Source organism: Phyllostomus hastatus, unplaced genomic scaffold (assembly GCF_019186645.2).
Source record: "Phyllostomus hastatus isolate PE091 unplaced genomic scaffold, TTU_PhHast_1.1 phas_contig_86, whole genome shotgun sequence".
In the NCBI taxonomy this organism is placed as follows: domain Eukaryota; kingdom Metazoa; phylum Chordata; class Mammalia; order Chiroptera; family Phyllostomidae; genus Phyllostomus; species Phyllostomus hastatus.
In genome coordinates, this window is record NW_025333977.1 from 19,563,499 (window position 1) to 19,588,015 (window position 24,517).

At 36.3% G+C, this 24,517-nt stretch overlaps 1 protein-coding gene across 1 annotated transcript; it reads left to right on the plus strand.

Moving 5' to 3' along the window:
• Positions 1-1,977: 1,977 nt before the first annotated feature.
• Positions 1,978-23,482, plus strand: LOC123827540. Its single transcript, XM_045852076.1, has 7 exons — positions 1,978-2,332; positions 9,373-9,517; positions 12,120-12,213; positions 17,055-17,173; positions 18,180-18,322; positions 20,105-20,302; positions 23,298-23,482. The coding sequence occupies exons 1-7, from the start codon at positions 2,322-2,324 to the stop codon at positions 23,407-23,409; spliced, it is 822 nt and encodes a 273-aa protein (XP_045708032.1). The 5' UTR covers positions 1,978-2,321; the 3' UTR covers positions 23,410-23,482.
• The last annotated feature ends 1,035 nt before the right edge of the window (positions 23,483-24,517 follow it).

A 24,517-nucleotide genomic window follows, 5' to 3' on the forward strand; every position in this document is an offset into this window, starting at 1 on the left:
GTTTTAGTGGAGTAGTGGAGGGAAAAAGTATTCAAGTGAGTTCAGGAGAAATGGGGAAAAGAACTGGAAGCAGCAGGCACAGCCAACAATTCTAACACTATTCCCACGTGCTGTAATGGATGCAAAGGAATGATATGGAGGCTGAAGAGAGAATTGAACCAAAGGGCATGCTTTTCTTTTAAATGAGAAAGACTGAAGCATGTATGTATCTTTGTGGGAATGATTCAGTAGAGAGGAGAAATGGGTGATACAGAAGAGAGAGAATTTCTGGATCAATGGCCTTGAGTAGAGATGAAGACATAGGGTCTGGTCCACAAATGAAGAGAGGAGAATTTGTAAGTCAAACCTGTTAAAGAGGGGAAGGCAGAACACATGGGCAGGTAAGTGTGAGTAAGTGGATCGTTGTGTGGAAATTCTCTTCTCAGGGATTGGGTAAGAGTAACTTCCAGAGCTCATGGAAGTCAGGAGAGAAAGGAGATGGTATGAAAAGCATCTGAGAGCCTGAGGGAAAGAATGGATCTGGGAACCTAGGGTGACTTCTGGACAGCACCTCGCAGTAAGAGGTGATGTATTTTAATGTGAAACCAGTCACCGTGGCAGTGTGATTCTCTTGAACCACATTCTGCCATACAGATGCAGGTGCAAGTAAGAGGAATTGGAGGTGTGTGACAGGAACTTTTTAAACATGATGATGACTGGGTCTTGCCCACTTTTAGATATTCTTGTTTGGTTTTTGGTTGCAAAAGGGCCTGGCCACTGGATTTTATTTAAAGCAACCAAGATGATCGACAGCAAAGTCAGAATCACATCACTGAAGTGTTTCACAGCTTTTGCTGGAGGCACTGGAGGTATGGAGTAGATGTCAATGTCTATAAAGCTAAAAAAATAAATTAAAACCAGTTGTGATTTATTTATCTTATTTAACTCATTTTTGGATAATTTCAGCCTACACTTTTTGGACTTGGGGAGGTTCTGAGGATGCTTAGAAAAGATGAGGATTAAAAAATGGCTGATGTTTGGTATTTCTACCCCTATCATGGAAAAAATATCAAGAAAATTGACATGTAACATTTTTCAGTACTTCATAGTTTTTTTAAAAAAATTACACTACCTTGAATAGAAACAAATCAATTTTTGGATTTTAATCAAATGTGTCATTCTTTAAAGCATAGAAGGTCGTTATGCTAAGTTTTAGCCTACAGTATCTTGTATATAAAATTTAAGTTCTAACGGAAATTAATGTGAAGGAGAATATGTTTCACTCTTTTAATATGAAATACACTTGAAGGTTTACTGACACTGTCTTCAGTCTGAGGATGGGTTACAGCAGCACAGGGGAAAGAAGTAAAGCAAAGGTACACATGACAGTTTCTCCTAGATATTTTGAAGCAAGATGCCAAATACCTTGTTTGAAACTAGGTCTTAAATAAAAAGGTTTCCCAGATATATTACCGCTGGAAGCATCAAAGACCATGGATGTATTTACTGTGCTTTTGGCAAACAACAATTTCTCAATTCTCAAAAACACAGCTAACATTTTCTGTCTCCAGGAAAGGAGACATCCATGTCACAGGTGTAGAAGTGTTTTGTTTTATCAGTTTGTGATGTTAAAAATTAGACACAGCAGGCACGCTCTGCAGATGTATTGGACCAATAAATGAGTACATAATATAATATGATAACCTCTCCCTTTTCTGTGAAAAGTTGTAAAACTTTGCTTTGAAAACCGACCCTATTACTTTCTTGTACTGAACAAGGGAGAATTCCCTGTGTCCAATTCAAACAAGTTTTATTTGAGCAAAGTTCAAGCAGGAATTAGGCAACCCCCTGTTGGCCTTGAAACTACAGAAGAGAAGCAAGAAACCAAATACTGAGGGATAGGTTGCACAAATGCGACTTCATCTAAACCCAAGCCAGATGTAAACCGTTCAAGACATAAATAATGGAACGGAGGACAGCAAACTTTCAAGGGATGCTGTGGATGTCTGTTCCCTCTTCTGTCATTTATGTTTCTGCAGTCAAGGTTCAGTTCAACCACAATTTAGACATCACCCTGGAAACAATCTTCACTGTTACTCTGTTCCAGGAGCAGAGGAATTCTTTTGATGAGCTCTAAGAGACTGGTAACAATACCTCCTGAAGGGCCAGGTTGCTAGGTTACACCTTGTTTCCTTGGTCACAGTGACTGCCTGGAAGACCCCCAAAAGAGACCGCAGATTCTTGGTGGACAGCTCTCATATGCCCTCCTGGGAACATGATGAAAAATGTCTTTAGAAAAATAGTTTTTTGAAGGCCAGAGGAACTTTGTACACCGGCAGGAAATGTCTGAAAGGTAAGAAAATGAAATTTTAAGAGCAAGCTAAGTCATTACTTGAGAGAAAACAAACCAACCAACAAAGATAGCATTACCAGCTTAAATTTCATTTAAAAATGTAAAGTCTTGCAGCCTGTGTTACTGATGATGGTTGCTTTGAGAGAGAAGCAAATATTTCTGCCACTCTCTCCCCAATGCCATGTGACTGGCTACAAGTGCAGTACAATTTCTGTGATCATCGTTGTGAGAGGGAGATGGACTTACTGTTCCAGTAATGGTGTGTCTGTAGACACACAGGGCCCTTGTGTGGATTTTAGCAGACAAACAAACAAAGACAGCCAAAAGGATATATATTGATTCATTAATATCTCTTCTTTTTTAGTTAATATTAGTTAATACCTATTATTTAAGTTTGAAGGAAATTACTACCACAAAAACAACTTGTACTAGCTCATTAAAGCTGCAAATAAGACCAAAGAAGAAGCCAAAATCCAACCACTGTTTCCTCACTCCTAAATTTCATAGCTGTATCATAAATGTTTCTCAAAGCATGCCGAAAATTAGGCAGTAGACAATGAGGGGAGGTTGTATGTTTCTTGAATTTTTTGTCTTCGTATTGATGTATAACCTGGCTCTCAATTTCAGATTTGTACCTTTAGTTTTCAGGATTAAGTACATTTTGACTTCATATGAGTGTAGGAAACTTATAGCTTTCATTTACTACATACAGTCAAGAGAGGAATCACACATAGGCAGGGTTTGGAGGATGAAGCAGCTCTATTACAGAAGTTCTATTTTTTGTTAGCAAACTGTAGATCTCAAGCAATATCTAGATTTATGTTGATTTTAATGCTAAAATTATGTCTTAGTTTGGAGAAGTGGACATGTGAAATAATTGTTTCTAAATGAATAGAAGTTCTCTGAAGAATTATGAACTTTATTTTTCCCTACTTGCTAACACCCTTTAATGTGGTATACCAAGAAGAGGTTTATTCATAGCTCTGTATAAAATGATCTTTATGATCACTATTACTTTTTTAAACTAGTAAAACTTTATAAAATTATTTTAGAGGTATACTAAAAAGTGATGCCCAGATCACAACTTAAACTTTATACTTCATCTTTGGAGAGGGAAGGAAGAAAGGGGGTAAGGGAAGAAGAAAGGGAAAAAAAGGAAATTTTCTTAGTGGCAGTATTTTTGTTCAATCACACTTCCAAACATCAAAAACCAAGAGTCTTATACACACCATCTTACTGACATACAGTCAATTTCATAGTTTTACTTTTGTTCACAAGCTCTACCTCAATCACATATTATCCGTTAGTGTTTATGTTCTTCTTCTCCCTTGTAGCGTTCTATGTGATTGAATTTTCAAAGTTACAACAATGTAAGGAGTAAAAAAACATTCCTCAAGTATTGAGAACCATCTAAGAAACACCTGTGTGTGTGGTTACCATACATTTCTACAAACTTCCAAACATAGTCTTGTAGAGGGAGCATAGCAGTGTCTCAGTCTCTCTGTCTTCATTGTTTTGGGTACTTGAATACATCTTTTGCATTATAAATATCAGCAAACCCACTAATAGTTACTGAAATTTATAAACTTTCCCTCAGAGAGTTTAACAGATGTTTTTTCTTTTACTTTTGCTGTACCTTTTACTTTTGCTGTACCTTTGCTGGATGCCTCTTTGTGTTTATAGGAACGTGCATGGGTCTGGTGCAACAGAGACAAGCAAAATTTACAAGAATACAATTGGGTCACATAAAATTAAAGTCTCATTAGAGATGGGTAGAAAAATAATTCTAGTATGTTTATCAAAATTACAATTTATTATTCTATGGGTTTGGAATCAGCAATCTAAATAATGTAAGACGTATCTGTTAAAATTCTGGGTTTTGAGGACAGATACTTTTGACGTATCTGTAAACCACAGTTTTTTAGAACAGCTTATTGCTATATTATTATTTACTGAGTTTATGCATTTAGTTTCAGGAACTCAGTTTAGAGCTATCAGAAATTTAAACATGATAATATTCAAATGTAAAAACCTGTTATACCTAATTTGCCAATTCAGAAACTATCAAATTATATCAAATTTCTTCCTGATTTTATAGGAACTGCTTTCAGAGCACTTCCTATTATCTCATTACCACCTTCAGCATGTAGATAGCATAATCATTACTCATTTTACAAATGAATAAAATATAGGCATAGGAAAGACAGAGATTCTGGATTTTAGAAATAAAAAAACTAGTCAAAGAACTCAAGGAGGCTGATCCCCTTTCATCTAAATTTAATGCACTAGAGTCCATCATGACTCTTCTAGCCAGTATATCAAAAGTACCTGGTTTTAGCAAGATCCCACAGGATTTGAGAGCCTAGCTCAATATTTTGCAGGGAGAGAGAGAGGGTTTGAGAATTTGGGAAAAGTTTACCAATGGGAAAGTAAGAACTCTTCCTCCCTTCGTAAAAATGAAGCTCTCACAATGCAACACAAGATATAAACGGAACATTTAGAAACGAGTCGTATGCAGTACAATATTGTCAACCCTAGATATTGGTCCGAAAGAGCCTCCCTGGCCTCCAGTATGGCATGTGCCCTGTGCTGCCTCTTTCAACTCAGGAGTTTGGCTTCCCCTCAGAAACTAGGCCATCTGCCACTGCCCCCACTCATCCGACAAAGTTACATAATCGCCAACTTGACATTTTAATTAAACAGACAGCACCCGTTACAGCCGGCAATTTATGAGGCTTATAAATTTGTGATTGTAAAGGACACCACAAGCTTCTGATGAGAGGTGCTCATGAGTTGATGTTATATTATTGTTTTCATCCAGCAGTCTTAGCTTGCCTGACTCCATCCTGCTGGCCATTCTACATTTTTTTAAAACCAAGAATAGATAGCCAATTCAGATAATGTTACCTATTTTAAAGACACTATAAATCACCGCTGATGAATGCTATACGATTTTAGCTGCAGCATCTTCTCTGTGGCAGCTTTATATTAGAGCATTAATAATATTAATTCCTCTTTCATAAGGGTTTAGATTTGTAATTTATGATAACGGTTCACTGCAAGCAGAAAGATTAAAAATGAGAAACCGATATACCAACTAAACTGCCTGTGTCTGGTTTTATTTTCTTTTGGGGAGGGGAAGTTGGAGAGGGTTTTAAAAACAGCTTGTTATCTAAAGTAGTGTGCTCATAGGTTCTACTGAAGGCTTTTTTGTTTTCAGCAAATAATAACTGCTCAGATTTATGTGTTATATTAACTAGCAGAATTATTTATACTTAAGTGGAGCAATCAGAATTAGAAAAATCAATAGTAATGATTTTCCTTAATAACTCCACCCTAATAATGATACAGCTTTATAGTTATTTAAAGAGTCACAAAGCTTATTTGAATTTTATCTGAATCCCAGTGGCAAAAAAACCCACTTGGTTATTTACTAGCGTGACTTGGGCAAGTTGTGCCACCTCTTTGTGCCTCAGTTTCCTCACCTGTAAAATCAAAAACAGTCACATTACCCACTTCATGAGGTGCTTCCAATGATCAGATGAGTGGAGCTCTCAGTATGGTACCTAGCACAGAGCAGGTGCCCAGTCAGCGTTAACGACAACATGACAGCAGGTGCATGAAGCTGCCATCATCGCCATGTTACAGAACAGAAACAAAACCCCACATCACCATCTGATACTAAAGATAACAGACTACTCCATGTCTTGCCCAAGGTCACAGCAGTAGCTATTCCTTGGATTCCAACAACTCACAGATCTTGCACTTTTGACATCCTTGATATACACCTTTAATGGAGTTGTAGATGGAGTAAGGATTTGGGTAGTTATACAACCTGAACTGTGCTCAGTTTTTACTTTTCTGTTTTTACAGTCTACTGTAAAAGTCTACATTCTGCTTTACCTCTCAGTTTTTACTTTTAAATTAAAGGATCAGAAATTATCTTACCTTGCTGAGATTTCTATCCCAAAAAGGCAGGCAGAAGAAAAATTTTATATGGAAATTTCCAATAGAAGTAATAGAACTAAGACAATTTTGAGCCTACCCCAAAGTTTTTACCACAAAATCCCAGCACACTGCCCTTCACTGCTGCACTCTCGTGTGGCACCGAGGAGTAATAAAAAAGTGAGCGGAGAAATTCAGACCTTGGGGCCTACAAAGAGATTTCACACTGGAAGACAATCTGTCTAGTCATCTTCTGATTAGAATCTTCTCAGGTCATTTGTCTTTAGCTGAAACGCTCGACCAATCTTAAATCATCCTGAAAAAGAGAGAGCAGGGGGGAGAGAGAGAGAAAGACAGAGAGCGAGCTAGAGAGCTAGAGTTGGAGGGGATGTTAGTTGCCTATTATGTTACCAGACTTTTTATTACCTTCTATTATTAATAAAGTCTAGTAGTAATCAGAATAATGGCACAAAGAATTCTAGTTCAAATTCCAAAATGATCTAATGTAAACTGAGATGATGAGATAATTTTCAGTTACTTTTACTTTTTTAAGTATTTTTTATTGATTATTCTATTACAGTTTTCTCAATTTTTTCCCCCTTTATCCCCCCTCCACCCTGCCCCCTCAACCCTCCCGCATTCCTACCTCCTTAGTTCATGTGCATGGGTTGCACATATGAGTTCTTTGAGTCCTCTGTTTCCTATACCATTTTTTATCTTTCCCCATCTATTTTATGCCTACTAATTATTCTTCTTCTTCCCTTACCTTTCCCCCCTAATCCTCCCTTCACCCTCCCCACTGAAATCTCTCCATGTGATCTCCATTTCTCTGACTCCGTTTCTGTTCTGGCTGTTTGCTTAGTTTTTGTTTTCATTGTTTTTCTTTTCTTTTAGGTTCATTTGTTGATAGTTATAAGTTTATTGTCATTTTAGTGTTCATATTTTTTATCTTCTTTTTCTTAGATAAATCCCTTTAATGTTTCATATAATAAGAGCTTGGTGATGACGAACTCCTTTAATTTGACCTTATCTGGGAAGCACTTTATCTGCCCTTCCATTCTAAATGAAAGCTTTGCTGGATAGATTAATCTTGGATGTAGGTCCTTGCCTTGCGTGATTTCAAATACTTCTTTCCAGCCTCTTCTTGCCTGCAAGGTTTCTTTTGAAAAATCACCTGATAATCTAATGGGAACTCCTTTGTAGGTAATTTTCAGTTACTTTTAAACTTAATTTTACCTTGAAATTGTCATGTTCACTCTGATAGCACTACACAAAGAAATGGTAAAAACCCAACCAACTAGATCTTTTTTATAAAATATTTTAATTATGTGAACTTATTATCTCCCCGCTGCTCTGCTTTGAGGAGATTACACCGGCGAAGCAAGACCATTTCTGACACTGTAGATTAAGAAACAAGAGAGATGGGAATTCCAGTGTCTTCTATTAACTCAACCTCTCACTGCATAACCATCACTGGAGGTTACAATCACCAGACACCAGTCACTGAAGAAAAATTCAGCAGAGTTTATTATCCTTATTTTCCTGATTTTTGGGGGGTATAAAATGGCTAGTGTATTTTAATAGAGATAAATGAACAAAAAAAGTCAGCTAAACTTTCATTCTCTGTTCATCCCTTGATATATTATTTTATCCCCCCCCCCACTTTTTTCTCCCTGATTATTGCCCAAAACTCCTGTTGTCGATGGCAGGGTTTACCTGCTTCAAGAATAATATATTGTACACAATTTAATATTGTTCTTTTAATGTTTGTTCATTTGTTTCTATGGCAAAATACTCTGGTAATTTTAAGAAGCAATATCTAAACTATTAAAGAATTGCTCAGGTAGGAAAGATATGAGAGGCATCTATTCTCTGACTTTTTCACAAAAAAATTAATTGTTTATTTTTTATTTAATGGTAGATAGAGGGATAGTTTTCTCCTTGATAATAGGGCATAGCTTTTTTTCAATGGCACAGGATGCTATTTTTAGAATATGATGTAATGGCTATGCTCATCTACTCTACCAGCTCAATTAATAAATGAAAAAGGAAAGACATTTCTATATTGCAGTTCATGAAGACAGCCTCAATATATAAAGGATATGTAGTTTCTTGTAAGCAAAATTTCTATGGGGCATAATAACTGTGCCATAAAATATAGAATGCTGTCTCTTAAGATTCTTGCAGCCTAAAAATGATCTATTTAGAGTAAAGCAGGCTAGAAATAAATATATGATTTCTAATTTTACTTAACATAAAAAGGTATATTAAGATATTATTTTTAAATTGGCTTGAAATAATGTAAAGAGCCAATTACAGAAAGAGAATCCTATTATCATTGCTAAAGAGAAAAGGAAACATGTAAGCATAACAATGAATATTCGCCTAGGGAATTTATACAGCAGACCGGAAAAGACATTTTCTATGTCAGTGGTATATCAATGGGAATACAAAGGGCCCTAGGTTGTTGTTAGTGAAATGGTTGAGAAGTATTTCAAAGTCAGTAATATTGATTAAAGAACCTGACTTTTTAATTTGTTTGCTACCAATTTGAGGAAATATAAGATGTTTGGGAAATTTGTCAGGGAAAATTTAAGGCCCAGATTAATGGGAAAACCAACTGGGAGTTTCAGATGCTTGATTCTGCCTCAGCTGTTGGCCCTGTAGCTCCACTAGGAATGATACTCCGATGTGAGGGCTAGACCTCTTTGTTCCTGTTTTACAAACAACAGCATTTGTGTGCACCAGTAGATACGCTTTTCTAAGACATACCATGTACGTGGACGTCCTTACCTTTGCGAAGAATTTATCTTAAGTGACTGTTAACCATAAAACTGTGTTTAAGACAATGATAAGGTCTGTAAGTCCTTGAGATCTAGGTGTATTCCTAAGATATCATTTATTTCTCCTCTAAGTGGAAAAATTGGTGCTTATAATTTATTGTTACTGTTTTTAATACAAAAGTGCTTACATTTAAAGACCATCAGTCCCCTTCTTTCTCCCTCCCTTCCCTCTCTCTAAAAATAAATAAGTAAAATCTTAAAAAAGAGAGAGAGAGAGAGATACAAACATTTTAAGCATTTTCTTGCACACAGCTCTTCAGGTCGAAACATGAACAGTCAGGAGACTCATCCACCCACCTCATCATACTGCTCCGATCTGAGTGCGTCATACCCTTGGTCGACACTGTCAAGGAACAGAACATTTCATTCACGTTCAGATTCTGGAGTATCATCCCAGGTAAATACTTTTAATTATCCCTTTACCTAATGACAAGTTTATAAAATGAGCTTGACCTTATATTTAACACTTTGTAATAAGTGTAAACTTCTTAAATCCACCCTTCTAACTGGGGGGTGGGGGGCGGGAATGAATGGTTGATACTCTCAGTCCCAACTTGGAGAGGAAAGGAAGGAAGCTGGGGTGGAGAAACACCAGAGGAGATGAGTAGAAAAGATAATGATTCCCCAAACAAAAATGCCATCCCTTCCTTTCTCCCACTGAGTTCAAATCCTGCCTTTGGTCTAAGATTTATGTCCTTTCTTTCTGGAATTTCCTTTGTTAACACAAGATTTCCCCCTCCTAAAGTGACCATTTCCAAGACTCCCTCTTACCCACCTACATGGAATCACACATGCTTTTCCTCCTTTCCTTCGTTCATAATTGTTCCCCTTATCCCACTGGATCAAGGTGCGTTATTTATGTCTGCCTCCCAAAATTATAGAAAATGAATTTTTAAAGCACAAACCAAATGTACAATATATATTTGGGGAGTTTTAAATTAATTTTTATTATAATTTTTGAATAAATGAATGAAATGAAGCATGCTCACTTTGAAAATATTTATTGAACCAATGAATTAGTCAATTGGTTTACAAGAAATAAAAACAGAAAAAGAACAGGGTAAGGCACAAATATTCACTATCCCTTAAGAAGGAACAATACTCACAAAACTGCAACACATTGACAACTTTACCCTGATATAAACATAGAAAGGCAAGGGCTCAAATTCCTACAATATCAGCATTCCCAAAATCACCCACATAACTCCTTTAAAAAACAAATGAACATAGTTTTTTTTTGCACAAAATTAGACACCAGTTGAAAAATGGAAACTATCTTTGCTAATACAACTTTAGCTTAGATTATTTTTTTCTCAGCAAGAACCTCAAGGAATAGCACAAAGAGTCAATGCTGTGTAAGAATTTAACTTTAAAGAAATTTTTATTCTATAATAGAAGCAAGAAAAAAACACTCCAAAAGCACACTACAGGTTGGGAAAGAAGTTTACATAAACATGGGAACTCAACAACGAAGAGTAAGTAAGCCAGGGGCTACATTCCTCAATAATCACAAATGTATAAGTGCATTTGTGCTCCTTAATTTTTTTTTAAATAGCTCTAAAGAGTGAGTGAATTCCTTGAAAGCATGTTATCAACTCCTCCGGGTATCTCAAAGAATTGCTCAAGCATTAATATTTTAGTGTTACTGTTATTAAGGTAGAAAGATTTTATTATTAGTTCTATTTTTTAAATGAAGATACTTAATTAGGTACTGGGTCGATCAAGGTCATTCACTGAATAAGTAATTAATATAAAAGATCAAAGCTAAATGATTATTAAAAAGCCACTTCTTCCCAGTTCATTTTGAGACAGTTTTTTCCAAATTCTGCTTTACAAGATACATAGTCCCATAGTCCCACATCCTGCTCCACAAATAAAAAGTTCTATGTCTTAAAAGTTCAAGGGGACACTTTGTAGTATCGACTCACAGTATGTATTAGAATGCTAAAGGCTCCGAGAAGCCTGGTAATAAAGAGAAATGCTTAACTTGGTTTAATCCGGAGCCTCATAAGCTTACTTAATAGTGGAAATGTTTTTTATGTTAGTATTAGTCAAACAAATTTACAGCTCAAGCAAAACATAAGCTCTGTGAAATGCTGCTCTGTAAGTCAAATGCTGTTGTTCCAAATACTTCAATGGCATTCCTTTAAATCAAATATCCTGGATTTGTTTGTATATGTGTGTAACACTGGCTAACAGAAGAATGAATCTATGGTGTGTGTATGTAACATAATTATCTTTTCCTAGTAATATATCTTTTTTGTTTGTGTTACCTTGAAATTACCATAAGCTGTAGAAGATAATGGGAATTGTGATCGACTACAACCCCCGTAGCCATAAACAATATAAAATTGCCCTAAATGTGATCTTGGCACATATTTTGGTCACTATTATACTGTCTGGAACAAGAAAGATGACCAGACATGAAATAATTTATTCAGTACTGGCTACACATTTTAAGAGCAATGTCACTAAATTGGAACTCTTCCCAAGGAGAACTGCACGTTCTTCCTAGCTATTGAATCATTTGCAAACCATGGTCTGTGGGTAATAATTGAATGACTTAGGAAGAAGATGATGATGGTTATCAAACACTTGAACAGCAGTCACATGTGAAGGGATTCTTTGGGGTCCATAGAATGAAGAGCCCTTAATTGTTACAGCTGCTCGAAATGGAATGAGATTATTCATGAAATGTTCATTAAATATTAAAGGACAGTTTATGAGAGGTGGTGTGAAGTGGACTCATGAAAGAGTACATATACTTATTTCTGCTACCCTTCACCATCAAACATAAGTCAATTACAGGTGTTGGAGATGCAAAGGTGAATAAGAACACATAATTTAGATTAGACTAAGGTGTCTTCTATGAGCACACCATTAGGTACTCAGAGTTCCATTTGGCTGAATGTTTGGCATGGATTTGCATCACTTTTGTACATAAAAGGAAATGAATTGTGTATTGCCAGATGGTATTTTTCCTCTCTCTTATTTGAAAGCTTCCGTCAGATTCTGTTAAGCACCTCACTTGGCAGAAGGTGGAGCACCATGACGTTCAAGGAAGTCAACTGCGTTGCCCAAGAGTAAGAGAAGGTAAGAGAACAAATGTGTCTATTCTCTGTGCACATGCCCCAAGTAGACGGTTTTATGGGTTAAAATACATCACTTGAAAAAAAGATATTTTTTACAAGTAGAAAGAATTTTTTTCAAGATCATGGAATTGTTAATTTAGTGAAGCCACCTTTAAAAGCATATTGTAATACAGGGTCCAGTACAAATAGTGCTTCTTTTTTATTATAAAATTTCTATTGCAATATCATAAGCATGTAATTCTGTAACATAACAATATCACACTCAAGCACAGTATGTGGCATTCTGGGTGAAATGTTCAAATGAGTGTATAGGTTATTACACCTCTATTATTACACCAACCAAACTCAAGCAGGCCTTACTTCTGCCAGACCCTGTATCTGATTATAAAAATAATAGATGTTCAGTATTAAATATTGGAAAACAGATAAAGAAGAACCTACAATTCAACTATCCAGAAATACTCATTGTGACTTTTATTTCCAATTATGCTTTCCTTGAAAATCATAAACATATGCATATATACTTAACAAAATTGTATAAACAATTCTGAATAAGTGAATAAGTATTTTCACTTATCTTAATATTGTAAGAATTACTCAAAACATATTTATAAAAAGGTTGCATATTTCATCACCTGTATATTAAACTTATTTAACCAATGATCTTTTTGCAACTTAGTTTTATTTACTATATTTCATGAGCATGGGCAACACTGTTACTTCAGTGGGTGACTTTAACCTGTTTTAATTCTATACTTTTTTTGAAGCATTAAAAGAGAGTAAATAAATCAAGTCATCCCACTTTATATTTTTACTAAACATTTTAAATTTGGTAAAATAATCAACATTTAAATGTTCCTTTGTCATCTTCAGATTTTACAAGTGGATTAGTGAGACACTGTGAAGAACCATGATCTGCAGCCCTTGATATGCATAATTTGATTAGGATTAGTAAATTATAGTTTTATTTCTATAAGTAGCTTTTAATAGATGATAAATTATGTAGGAACAGAGACTGTGCATTTTTCATGTCTTTTTTTTTGCATCCTCCATAAGCTGATGACATAATATTAGACATAATTCTTGCTTTAGTGAGTATTTAGTTTCTATAAAACACCCAATATCTTGGCTATCTTCCATCTGTATTTTCAGACTGGCAACTATATTGTGCAATTATATTGTCCAATTATTACGCTGGCTTAGAAAAAGTTGTTATAAATATATTTACCTGCTTATTTTCCCCTCAGTTGCATTACTTTACTCACACAGTGCCTTTTGTCTCTTAGTCAAACTCAGTTGACAAAGGTAGACTAAAACACATCACTTTCTGAAACTTCGAGTAAAATTCTTCTGTTTTAACTCTGTAAGTTTTATTTGCAACTAAGTAATGACTCCTAATATTGTTAAAAATATTGATAGATAGTTAAACTAGAGGAAATTTAGGTTTGTCCTTTGGAGACCTTTGAGAGAATATTATCTCAAAAAACAAGAAAATATGAGTAATTTAAAAAAAAGAAGACCAGAGGGGGAGAGAGAGTGAGTGTCATGTTTAAGGAATTCATCAGCAAAAGGAAAACAGGGCTACCTCAGGAACTAAAGTGGGTTGAGTTCAGGTGGTTCTTAAACTTTAGTTAAACTGCTGAGTGAAAATGCAGATTCCTGGGCCATACTCCCCCCAAATCTGATGTAGTTAGCATGGAGTGGGGCCCCAGTGTCTGAATTTGTAAAAATTATCACAGGAAATTACATGGCAGATTATCTCATTTCTATACAATGAGTAACACTAGTTTAGGAGATTTGGAGGAAGGGAGAAAAGAAAGAAATTTGGATAGAAAGTCAATAGATTGGTAAAAGGGTACTGGCATAGGGTATGTATGAGGGAGGTAGTTGATGATTGTGGCAGCCACACTGAACAGAAAAGAAATTGTAACCTGAGCACAGGTGGAGAGTGAGGTTTAGAGAGGATTGCAGAATTCAAGAAATTGCAGGGGATGACCAGAGAATAGATGTAGGAGTAAATGTAGGAGCAAGCTGAAAATCAGCCTGTGTAAAGAGAGTCCAATGGTCTTCCTCCTTCCCTGATTTAAGCAGCCAGGTCATGTGTGGAGGTCATCCCTTAGCAAAACCAATCCCACATAATGACCCCAGTGGTCATTCATGCAGAGGACATCATTGCTGTGCAGAGATAAGACACATTTTCCTGCCATACATCGTTAACAACACCCAATCTCTGGCCAAGTGAGTAGTCATAAAAGGAATGGAGCATGATCTAGGGGATGCAAAACATTGGAAAATTCCATCACCTCCAACCATGGAGAAAATAGTTGTCCCTTGTTCATAATTTTAAGGGTTTTTTTGTGTGTGTGTGTGTGTGCATGTGTGTGATGGAGAACAAGCACTTTTCAGAAGCATGATGACAAAAATTACCCTTCTCTTAGCTTAGATCCTGAAAGACCCTTCAAAACGACTTCAGTTGGGGATCAACTGCCCCAGTTGTAAATCCAGGAAGAGTTCCCAAGAAAAGAAAGGTTGTCTGGTGTGTGATAAACAGCAATTTCCCAAGACTTTCATAGCCTTTCATTGAAAGATCAAGACTGACTTAACTCTCCCCAATTAACTCAAGCAAAAGAGCAAATTGTTGACAGAATTCTTCTAAAGAATAAATGCTTTCAGTCTGAAAAGGCCCCAGCAAGTCAGTTCAGTCACTGATGCTACAAATGACAAACCCAGTGAGGAGACCAGGAACAATAGCAGTAGGAACAGGGAGCAGCCAACAAACACCCTTGGGCTGTCGGATACTCCAAACTGCTGTTCTCAACTGCTAAGAAATATCTTCAATGACTGACTAAGTCTGAGGGAAAAAAAAACCCAGTTTAATGCAACTCCTTACAGTGGAGATGACCTTTGGCCTCCCACTTCAAAGAAAATTTTGAAAGCCGCTTTAAAAAAAAGTAATTGAAAGAGCAGAAGATCAATAGAAGTCAAGCAAACAATACAGGGCAGAGTTCAATAAACTCGGGAGTATATGTCTATTGCACAAAGAAAGTTACCAAATTTGGGGGTGGGTGTTAAAGGCAATAGAGCCAAAGATCTCCCCAGTCAATTAGGTGATTGTTCTGGTTTTTCTAATTCTGTGACCTTTAATTCTAATCACCCTAGTAAATGAAGAAGATAATTTCCTAACACAAGAATATTTTATTTGTAAATTGGTTGAGATACTGCCACCTTCAGGATTAAGTTATTTCCCGGATGGCAAATAGTGCAGTTCATTATGAGACAAATGCCTGAAAAGGCAGGTAACACCTTGGCTTCCACCTGTGCCTAATGAAAGAACTGATGTTCATGTCAAAATAATGAAATACTGGAGTCTTTCTCTGATTGCCTTCCGTAAATCTTTTCACGAATGGACTCCATCTCCCATCTGAGCCCAGACAAACCTGCCACAAAACAAAGTTTGTTCCTGATGCCTTTGGTATCCTCTTTCTGGTGTCTTTTTTTCCCACTTTTGAAATGAGAGGAATCATACATTCCAGGAAAGTAGGATATTAGAAGTATGTGCCAAGGGGACCAGGTATGACTCAAAGGAATACAGTCTGTTAGAGTCGGGAGGAAACTGAAATCACTTAGTATAGGATTGACTGCTGTCAGGGGCCTGATTGACGTAATAACAGAGTGAGTTCATGTGCTACCCCAGACAACAGGGGCATATGGCAATGAGAATTGCATATGTTGGTTTAGAATAGCATTTTGATATTAGAAAAGTATTAGAAATCAGCCCTGGCTGGCATAGCTCAGTGGATTGAGCGCGGGCTGGGAACCAAAGTGTCCCAGGTTTGATTCCCAGCCAGGGTACATTCCTGGGTTGCAGGCCATAACCCCCAGTGACCGCACATTGATGTTTCTCTCTCTCTCTCTCTCCCCTTCCCTCCCTTCTCTCTCTCTAAAAATAAATAAATAAAATCTTTTTTTAAAAAAGAGAAGTATTAGAAATCTATTTTTAATATAGCATTATAAAAATGAAACAAATTTTTTCTCATCCAATTCAACTCGATAAGCCCTTGGTTCCAGTCTTCCGTGTATTTCACCACACGTGAAAAGCAGAAGCTCAGAAAATTAAAATTAGGCACCTGAAGTCAACAATGCCCTAGGACCCGACCCCAAACTGGAAACAGGGTACCCTTTCCTATCCCTGAGAGTTTTGTGCGAACTTAATTTGGAGGGCAGTAAGGTTGGCAAAGAGTGGGAAATGAATTTGGCAATGGAGATTGGTGAGGCTGTGGGAAACCTTGCTGGACAAGCTAGGACATTGCATCTTTCTTTGAGCAACAAGACATTTCTGAACTGTTTTGAACATGTGAGTCCCATGGTGAAGCTGTAGTTTAAAGAAGGCTGTATGACAGTTTGCATCATTTATTTTGAAAGAGAGAACACTGCAAACAAGGAGATCCAAGGGAAAGTTACATTCAGGTAGGAGAATAAGAGGATCTGGATGTTGACAAGGAAGGGAGAGTCTCAAAGGGAAAATGCTAATTAAATTGAGATACAAAAGAGAATAAAAGTCAGGAGTGCCTTTGCATCCCCAAACAGAAAATTATACAAAGATTAAAGTCACAGTGCTGTTGATTTTCCCATTTGCCTGGGCTAGAAATAATTCATGTGGGCTGAAGTTTAATTCCCTTTGTTACTGCCTGAACTATTTGGGCATTATATGCATCAAATCTTGATTTCCTCAATCCAAATATTGAGTGGAAGTGTGAAACAATGGGTCAAATAGCAAGTGAAGATGTCAGTCCTGTCACCCTGTACCTACTTCCAGGACCTTCCCTTGTGACTTTTGCCTAGGACCCCCTGCAGAAGAGCTCCTCTTCACACAGGACGAGGGGGCCTTGCCTCCACAGAAAAGAGTCTGTGAAAAAAGCCAATGGGAAACATGGCTGCAAGAAAACTGGGAGGACTGCAAGGTGAGAGCTAAAAATAAGCAGAAAAAAAGAACCTATTTTCCTCGTTGATTAAATCATGACACTTTTTAAAGAGAAATTACCTGGATAAATATTTTAAGCATCTCTTCCCAGTGGGGGGCCAAACCCACAATCTGGGCACCTGCCCTGACCAGCAATTGAACTGACAGCCTTCTGTTCTTCAGAATGACACTGAACCAATGGGGTCATGCCCATCAGGGCCCTTTGTGATCTTTTGAAACATAGAGATATCTACATTTCCTTAAAAATAGTAAATTACTTTGCTTCAAATTTTTAAAAAGCATTGTCATTTTATTTGATAATTTTTATTGACAGAAATTGATGGTAAGATTGTGGAAATAAAAAAGTTAAATTGACTTTTAGTAATAGAGTTTTCGAGAACATTGCTACTACTGAGAAGAGTTTTAATTTCCTTTACATCAAAGGTGACTGATGTTAAAAGTAAAAATGAAATATCATAACAATTTTTTATCTATTTTTAAAGAAAACAAGGAATAAAAAATAAAATAAAATAAAATATCAACTATCTTTGAAATATGCCAAGTACATTTTGGGTATGTATCCCTAGTTGCTTTGAAACAAAACCATAGTTTTCATCTTTTGAATGATGATATCTTACTCTGAAATTTTTATAAATGTGATTTTTTTTTTACTATTTCCAAGGGAACTAAAGATAACTAATCATTTAAATCAGTAATTCCCAAATAAAGTTTTACCCCCTTTACCACTAGAGAATTTCAGACTCTGAGGACCCAGCCTCACCCTCCACCTTGGGGGTCGCTTTAATCAGTGTTCATTCAGGATACTCACCTGCGCCACCTTGAGAACCTCTGCGACATACTGTGAGTGTTTGGACGTGTGAGTGTGTGAGAGGACAAGAGAAGGTGACAACGACTTGTTTAAATAGCACATCCAATATACTCTTGGTTAATAACTCTTTTTAAAAGTTGACAAACAACTTGCTTTTTCTTTCTGTTTTTCCCTTCAGAATTTGAACATTTCATTTCAGGATCTGGGGGACCCTTATCAAGTGACAAATTTTAACAGGATTCTTAGAAGACTAATTCGAGTCGAAACCCTCTGGTTAGTGGATAACTCACTGGTGGATTTAAGTGCCATAAGATTGCCAAGGTATCTGCTTCCTAGAATGTCCAGTTACTACAACAAAATCAAATCTTTGCTGTTTGTAGACATGAGACTGTGACCACTGTCTGCCCACATTGTGGTTCATCTCATGTGATCAGGTCTTAGAGCTCATAGTGCTAAATGTTGCCTGGGTAAAGCAAAAAGGCAAATATATGTATCAAAATGCCACACTTTAGAGAAAAGAAATCTATTATTTTCCAAATGAATATTGTTATTATCAATATTTAGGGGAGTAATTTGTAATGATAGAATCACATTGGCATTAAAAATTGCCATCTCTTCCATTATAAACTAGAAGTGCAATTATATTACATATACACTATTGTTGTAAGATAGCAATTTTTAGTTAGTCATATTTACTATCAGCAACATCCCCCAAAAATGGAATTATCTTCTATTATCCCTTCTATTATATTAGAAGGCAGGCCCCTTTTATTACAGGCTTCCCCGACTAGGACACTTCTAGGAACCCATATGAATCAGTGCACCAGCTGGCATGGTTGTGAGAGGCTGCATTCAGCTTCAGTGAATCTTTTTTTGAGACTTTCGGTAGGTTTGCCCATTTCTGATGGGTGATTAATGAGCTCGCCTGCCCACACTGCACTGACTGTTCAGCAGTTTTTGAACAAAAGTGGCATTACCCCCAGGCCCCACCCTCCCTATTCACCCAATCTTGCCCCAAGTGACTTTTTTGTTTGTTTCCTGGGATGAAAAAAGTCCTCAAAGGGGAATGTTTCGCTGATGTGGAAGAGGTAAAACAAAAAATGGCTGAAGCAGTAACAGGAATCAAAATCAATGAGTTCAAAAACTGCTTTAAGCAGTGGGAAAAGCTTCAATAATTGAGCAATTCAAGTGGAGAGTACTTTGAAGGTGACTGAAGTTTGAATATGTAAGAATAGATACATAATTTTTAATAAATAAATTCTGTTTTTTTTCTTTCTTTTTTTGTCCACCCCCCTTGTGTTGAGTACTAGTAGGGAAAAATCTGTAGGTAGTTGATGGAAATCTTAGCTCAGGGTCACATTTTAATGGAGGGGTGGTGTTAGCAATAAGAACAGTGACAGAAACAAATATAAAAAGTTTTAAATTATATGGACTTCTTAGTCCTTCAAGGATCCCAAGATAACCTACATCTCTGCTCTGGATTGCTTGAGAACCCTTTTAGTGGCGAGCTGTGATCTGCTTCACTAGGCAGAATGGGTTGCTGGGGTCAGCTTTGGTCACGGCAGACAGTCCTAGGGAAAAATTAGGAGACAAAAAAGATTGAGCAATCACACATTTCTTGTCCTAAGAAGACCTTTTGGTTTTCTTTTATATAAGAGGGTGTTTTTTTCTGATCTAAAATGTTATTTTCTCAATATAGAATTTAAGTGCAGCCCAGTAGAAAAAAAATAACTATAATCTCACAATTTAGTGGCAGTACTCTTCACACATTTTTATGTTTCTCCATGAGAACGTTTCAGGACTGAGATTATATACAGTCATTCACTCTTTCAGAGCCTACTGAGGATCCGCCATGGGCCAGAAAAGACAACAGATTCCTACGTTCAGCAAGCTTACATTCTCATATGTCCTGCTTATTTTCTCCTAATATTTTAATGTAAATATTTCTCTTTTCTTACAAATGTCACTTGTAGGAAACATCACTGTCCCTCCTTTGAGGAGTTATGTTCTAGATGTGGCATACATACTAGCCCTATGTAAGACTGGGGAGTTAATTGTCCTCATGAGGAGACAAATGACGAGGTGTTTATATTTTGTATTCAGCTGCAGAGTTTTAAACATGAATAAAAACCATCTCACATCTTTCAAACAATTGCCAAAGATACCGCAGATACAGCATTTATTTTTGGCCGAGAACCACATTGAGACTCTCACCGGGCTCTCCTGGTTGCAGCACACTCCACTAGAATCCCTTGTGCTCAAGAGGAACCCTTGTGAATTTTACCAAAATTACCGGAAACGGTAAGATCGCAAGTGCCTTAATATGTACTTCACTGAATATCTAGTATAAATTAGATGTTTAACGCTTCTAATCACACCTAAAGAACTTTGAACTGATTTTTTTTTGTCTTTAAAAAATCTTTGCTACACTTTTTTGTTAATTTTCAATTGCTGTGCAAATTTTAGGCTCCTCTTATTATGTGACTTTACATATACAAATATGCTTCATTTTATATGCGCAGATCCTATGCATTTTCTTTCATAATGTTTTATAGATATTATGTCTTTTGAAAAATTCTAAATATAAATTCGTATCAAGGCCCATGTGACAATCTTATAAATTGTTTATTCTCTGGTTTTATTTTCACTCCTTTGGGCCACAGGGCACCATTAAGTGAATACAAAGAAGTAATTGATTCAATCTACTCTAGTGGTTGAAAGAGCTTGAAAACATGCCAAGAATAAGCCATTTTTATTCCTTTTTCACTATTCAGAACATTCTTAATGATAGTAATGGAATCTAAACAAACTTGGAGTGTACACCAAATAAAATGACTACCTATTTATTGCCAGCTAATTTCCAGCACCAGTATTAGTGTACTTACAGGCATTATAAGGATGTAAACAAGCAACTGAGTTCTCGAACCTGTATCTGTCCCCATCTGACCACAAATCATCTCATCTCTCACTTTGAACTTGTTATACGAAGGTTCAGATCATCTCTAGGTTATACTCCTGTCCTGTGGTTATAGTGCTTTGTCTACATCCAATTTCAATAGAACACATGGTTCTCATTACCTTTCTTTCTCGCTCTACCATTTCCCCATGACAGCAACTGTAACCCAAAGGTCTGTATAATATTAGACTCTTCAACTCCTGATGTACAGTGAAAAATTGTCAACATAAAAATTCTAATATCTGTTGTTACTACATAAATTCCATTCCTGCAGCTGTCTCCCTTAAGACTGTCCTCTGAGAGCAAAATTTCATGTTATGTGTTAATAAATTCCCAAAGTGCTTTTACATAAGTGAAAACTAGCAGCAGATTTGCTTTCATATTTAACCATAATAGTGTTTTGAAGTTCAAAATCATATTTTCTACAGTCAGAGGAGGTTTAGCTGGACATTTTAACATTATTCATAAAAAAATCACATTTTCAGTCATAAAAATAATTTATTACTACTATATGTCATTTTTGTTAATTGATATGTGAGATTTTATAAAACACTTTAGTCCCAACTCCGTCACTTGTCTCCCTTCAAAGAATGCCTTACAACAATAGTATTAAGATTAATTGTCTGGAATCTGATATGCCCTGAGGTCTCACTGTAAATCTGTCTTCAAAATTCATAATGTGGTATAGAGTTATGTGGGAATGAAGGATATAATGAGGTTCTTACTTTTCCAGTATTAAGTCTATTGGATTGAGTCCAAAGTAGATATACACTGACATTCAAGCTATAAAAAGCAAGGGTGTATTGATTTAGGTAGCACAGGATTACTTTAAACAGAAAGATGTGGCCATTTTAAAGTTTGAGGGGAGGATTTAAGTATCCACTTCTGCTGAGGAACTCCTGCTGAAGTCCGAAGTTTATACAAATTGGGATTTAATTGTCTAGCCAAAAGCCACACTTTGAGCATTATAACAGACATTGTATGTCAACCCAATGACATATAACCCATTTGTCATTGGGTATCTTTGTGTTGAGGATTTGAGCCAGACCTTCAGTGACCTTTTACATTATGATCAGAATTATTTAACTATGAATTTAACTTGATCACTTTTACCTAAAATTGTGACTGTCTTTCCCTTCCTCCTTTGTTTCAGATCCTCCAATAAGAGGACAGCACAATTCAAAAGTGAAAGGACTTAATGATAGAGCTAATAGTGTAAGTCCAGTAGGCAGAGGTCACCCCCAATTCTCAGAATACCCACAAGCAAACTCTTCTGCCATTTTTCAGAAGTCAATGTGATATTAGTTCAGCATAGTTTGAACATAGCATTCTTTCAGCAAAAGAATGCATAGTTCAGCATTCTTTTTTAAAAAGAAGTAGTGACTAGAATTTCCTGCCAGCTAAGTCTTAACATTGGAGCCAGAAGACTTAGATTTTATCCTTTGCTCTGTCATCTGCAGGCCTAATAATCTGGGATCAATTACTTAAAATGAGCGACAAAAACCAATCAGACAGAGCTGTTGTGAAGATGAAATGATTTAATATGCAGAAAGCAGTTTGTGCTATAGGAATCATGCAGCCAGTGGGAGTAGTCAAGGAGGTCAGCACCTCTTGTCCACTAAGAGGTTTCAGTATCTTTTGTCCTGGGAAAATCCCAGGGCCATGCATTCCCTCTGGCCTGATCTCCCAGGCTTCCCCAATCTAGAAAAGCTGTCCACTGGAGAGGAAATGCTGCTTTATAACACTGCTAGGTGTATGCCTACTGTTCAATTGGGCTGATGTGAAGAACTGTCTGAATTTGAAATTCGAGCTTCAAAATTCTCTGTCAAGAGAAAATAACTGAGAATCATATTATTTCCTACCCCCTCTCTTACACCTCTCAGTCAGAATTTTTTCTTAACTATCACTGAACAACATGGGCTTGCTTTACTTTTTCTTTCTAAAACTTTTAAGTTTGTAACATGCACATATACCATGACCTCATTCTTTCTCTCATGGTTAGTTGGCTAAATCCACTCATTAATTTTTTCCCCTTTATAAGACTTTGTAAAAACTGAATTAAATCTCTTATAAAAACAGACTGTATGCAGGCCCACTTCTCTGACCAATACTTAGCAAATTACTGGGCTGTCGGGTAGCTCCCCAACAGGGTACACTCCAGCACAATGAGCATGGATAGTATTTTATTCTAACCCCATTGCAAAGATAAGGGAATAAAGTGATAGCCACTCACCTTTCTCATAACAGCAGGCAATGACCACTTATTTATAAAGAGAGTAAATGAAATACAATGCTTTTGTTCAATAGTTACTCATTTCTCCTTTTTATTTTTTTCTTTAGAGTGTTCTCCTGTTTGCCAAACCTAAAAATGCTGGATGGGATCCCAAAGCTTCCAGAAGATTCTCCATCACCAGAAACCAATATTTTTTCAAAATTATGCATTGTATCTTAATGCAATTTGCATAGGAAGAAAGCAATCAGCAGTATCTCTAAAAGCTAATAGACACAAGAAATGCATAACTAAATATGGCTATTTATTATAAATATTGTATATATATTTTTCCTTTAAACCAGTGATTTTCAGTTCTTAAAAAATTGTATAACCTGTCAGTAAATAAAATTTTGAGTATATACATAAAATTAATTTTCATTTAGAAATTATATACATCAAACACTAAATAAATATATCATGTATATTTAAAAACATTGAGTAGTAGACGTCTATAACATGATGGGATGAAAACTGAACATGAATAAAGGCTCTAAGTTTTCCCTCATGTTCCAGGGACTCAACTGGCCCACTCCCCGGACTATAAGCCCCTTGTTTTTTGAATACTGCTTTAAACATCTGAACTCATCAAAAGAAAAAGGAACAATCAGAAATGCCTTGTGTTCATTTAAGCCACATATGTTGGATTCTCATTTTAAGTTCTTTTGTCCATTAGTGACTTTTAAACAATAGAAATTTAGGAATGTCTTGGGCCATATGCAGTCCATCCAGGGGCATCCAACCTGAGGACCTTCAGGTCACATGCAGCCCAGATGGCTAGGAATTGGCCCAACACAAAATTGCACATGTACTTAAAACATTATTAATTTTTTTGTGATTATGTGTCACAGTATATTTAATGTGTGGCCCAAGACAACTCTTCTTCTTCCAGTGTGGCCCAAAGATGCCAAAAGGTTGGACACCCCTGCTGAAAAAACACTTACAAAACAAACAATAATGGTAAGAGAATTTCATAAATGTGATTTTAAAACTGCTTTCCCTATATGTTGATGAGAAAGAACACAATTCAGTTTAATTGCCTTCAAAATATAGAAAGATTAACAACTAGATTAATTTATGACCTTGTATTTTTATTTATTTCCAAAGATCAACTGTGTTGCAGAACAAAGATTTCCCCAAGATGGTTCATAGATTAACCAGGGAGCCTAGCAAGAAATAAAATATTTTTGTGGATCATTCTGCCATGAGTGAATGCTGCTTGTAACATTTTATAACAAAGATTCTCACGAGATCAAGATACAATCCCTTCCCTCAAAAATCTTAAGCATGA